The sequence below is a fragment of the Verticillium alfalfae genome, genomic scaffold (assembly GCF_000150825.1).
Source record: "Verticillium alfalfae VaMs.102 supercont1.6 genomic scaffold, whole genome shotgun sequence".
Taxonomy (NCBI): domain Eukaryota; kingdom Fungi; phylum Ascomycota; class Sordariomycetes; order Glomerellales; family Plectosphaerellaceae; genus Verticillium; species Verticillium alfalfae.
Window position 1 is genome coordinate 857,776 of NW_003315033.1, and position 619 is coordinate 858,394.

At 66.4% G+C, this 619-nt stretch overlaps 1 protein-coding gene across 1 annotated transcript in view; it reads right to left on the reverse strand.

The window, feature by feature from the left end:
* Positions 1–22: 22 nt before the first annotated feature.
* VDBG_05355 (predicted protein) overlaps positions 23–619 on the reverse strand; it is a gene marked incomplete at both ends in the record, with an annotated part of 1,012 nt that continues 415 nt past the window's right edge. Inside the window, one exon of the mRNA XM_003004196.1 lies at positions 23–562. Within this exon, the coding sequence (XP_003004242.1) occupies positions 23–562 (540 nt within the window). The remainder of the gene's footprint in view (positions 563–619) is intronic.

The window sequence follows — 619 nt, forward strand, 5'->3', positions numbered from 1 at the left end:
CCTCATGAACCTGGCCGCGCGTTTACTTGAGCTGGAAGGCGAGGGCATGCATCCTTTCCAGGTCCTCTTCGCCCGCCAGAGCATCACCATGCTCTGTGCCTCGGGTTACATGTTCTGGAAACGCACGCCCGACTTTCCCTTGGGCAACCCGGAGGTGCGGTGGCTCCTCATCGCCCGTGGCGTCTCTGGCTTCTTCGGCATCTACGGCATGTGGTACTCGATGATGTATCTGCCCCTCGCCGAGGCCACCGTCATCACCTTCCTGGCACCCTCCATCGCCGGCGTAGCCTGCTACCTCGCCTTCCGCGAACCCTTCACCCGCGTCGAGCAGTTTGGCACCCTCGTCGCCTTCCTCGGCGTCGTGCTCATCGCCCACCCCACCTCGCTCTTCTCGTCCGCCTCCCCCGACGGAGGCGACGCCACCGCCGCCGCGTACGCCCCGGGCACCCACAACAGCACGGCCCCCACCGGCGGTGGCAACCCAGGCATGGACCACGAGGCGACGCCCGCCGAGCGCCTCCGTGCCGTCGGCGTCGCCCTCGTCGGGGGGCCTCGGCGCCGCCTGTGCTTTCTTGACAATCCGCTCTTTTTGGCATATTGCTCGCACCTGTTCTTCTCT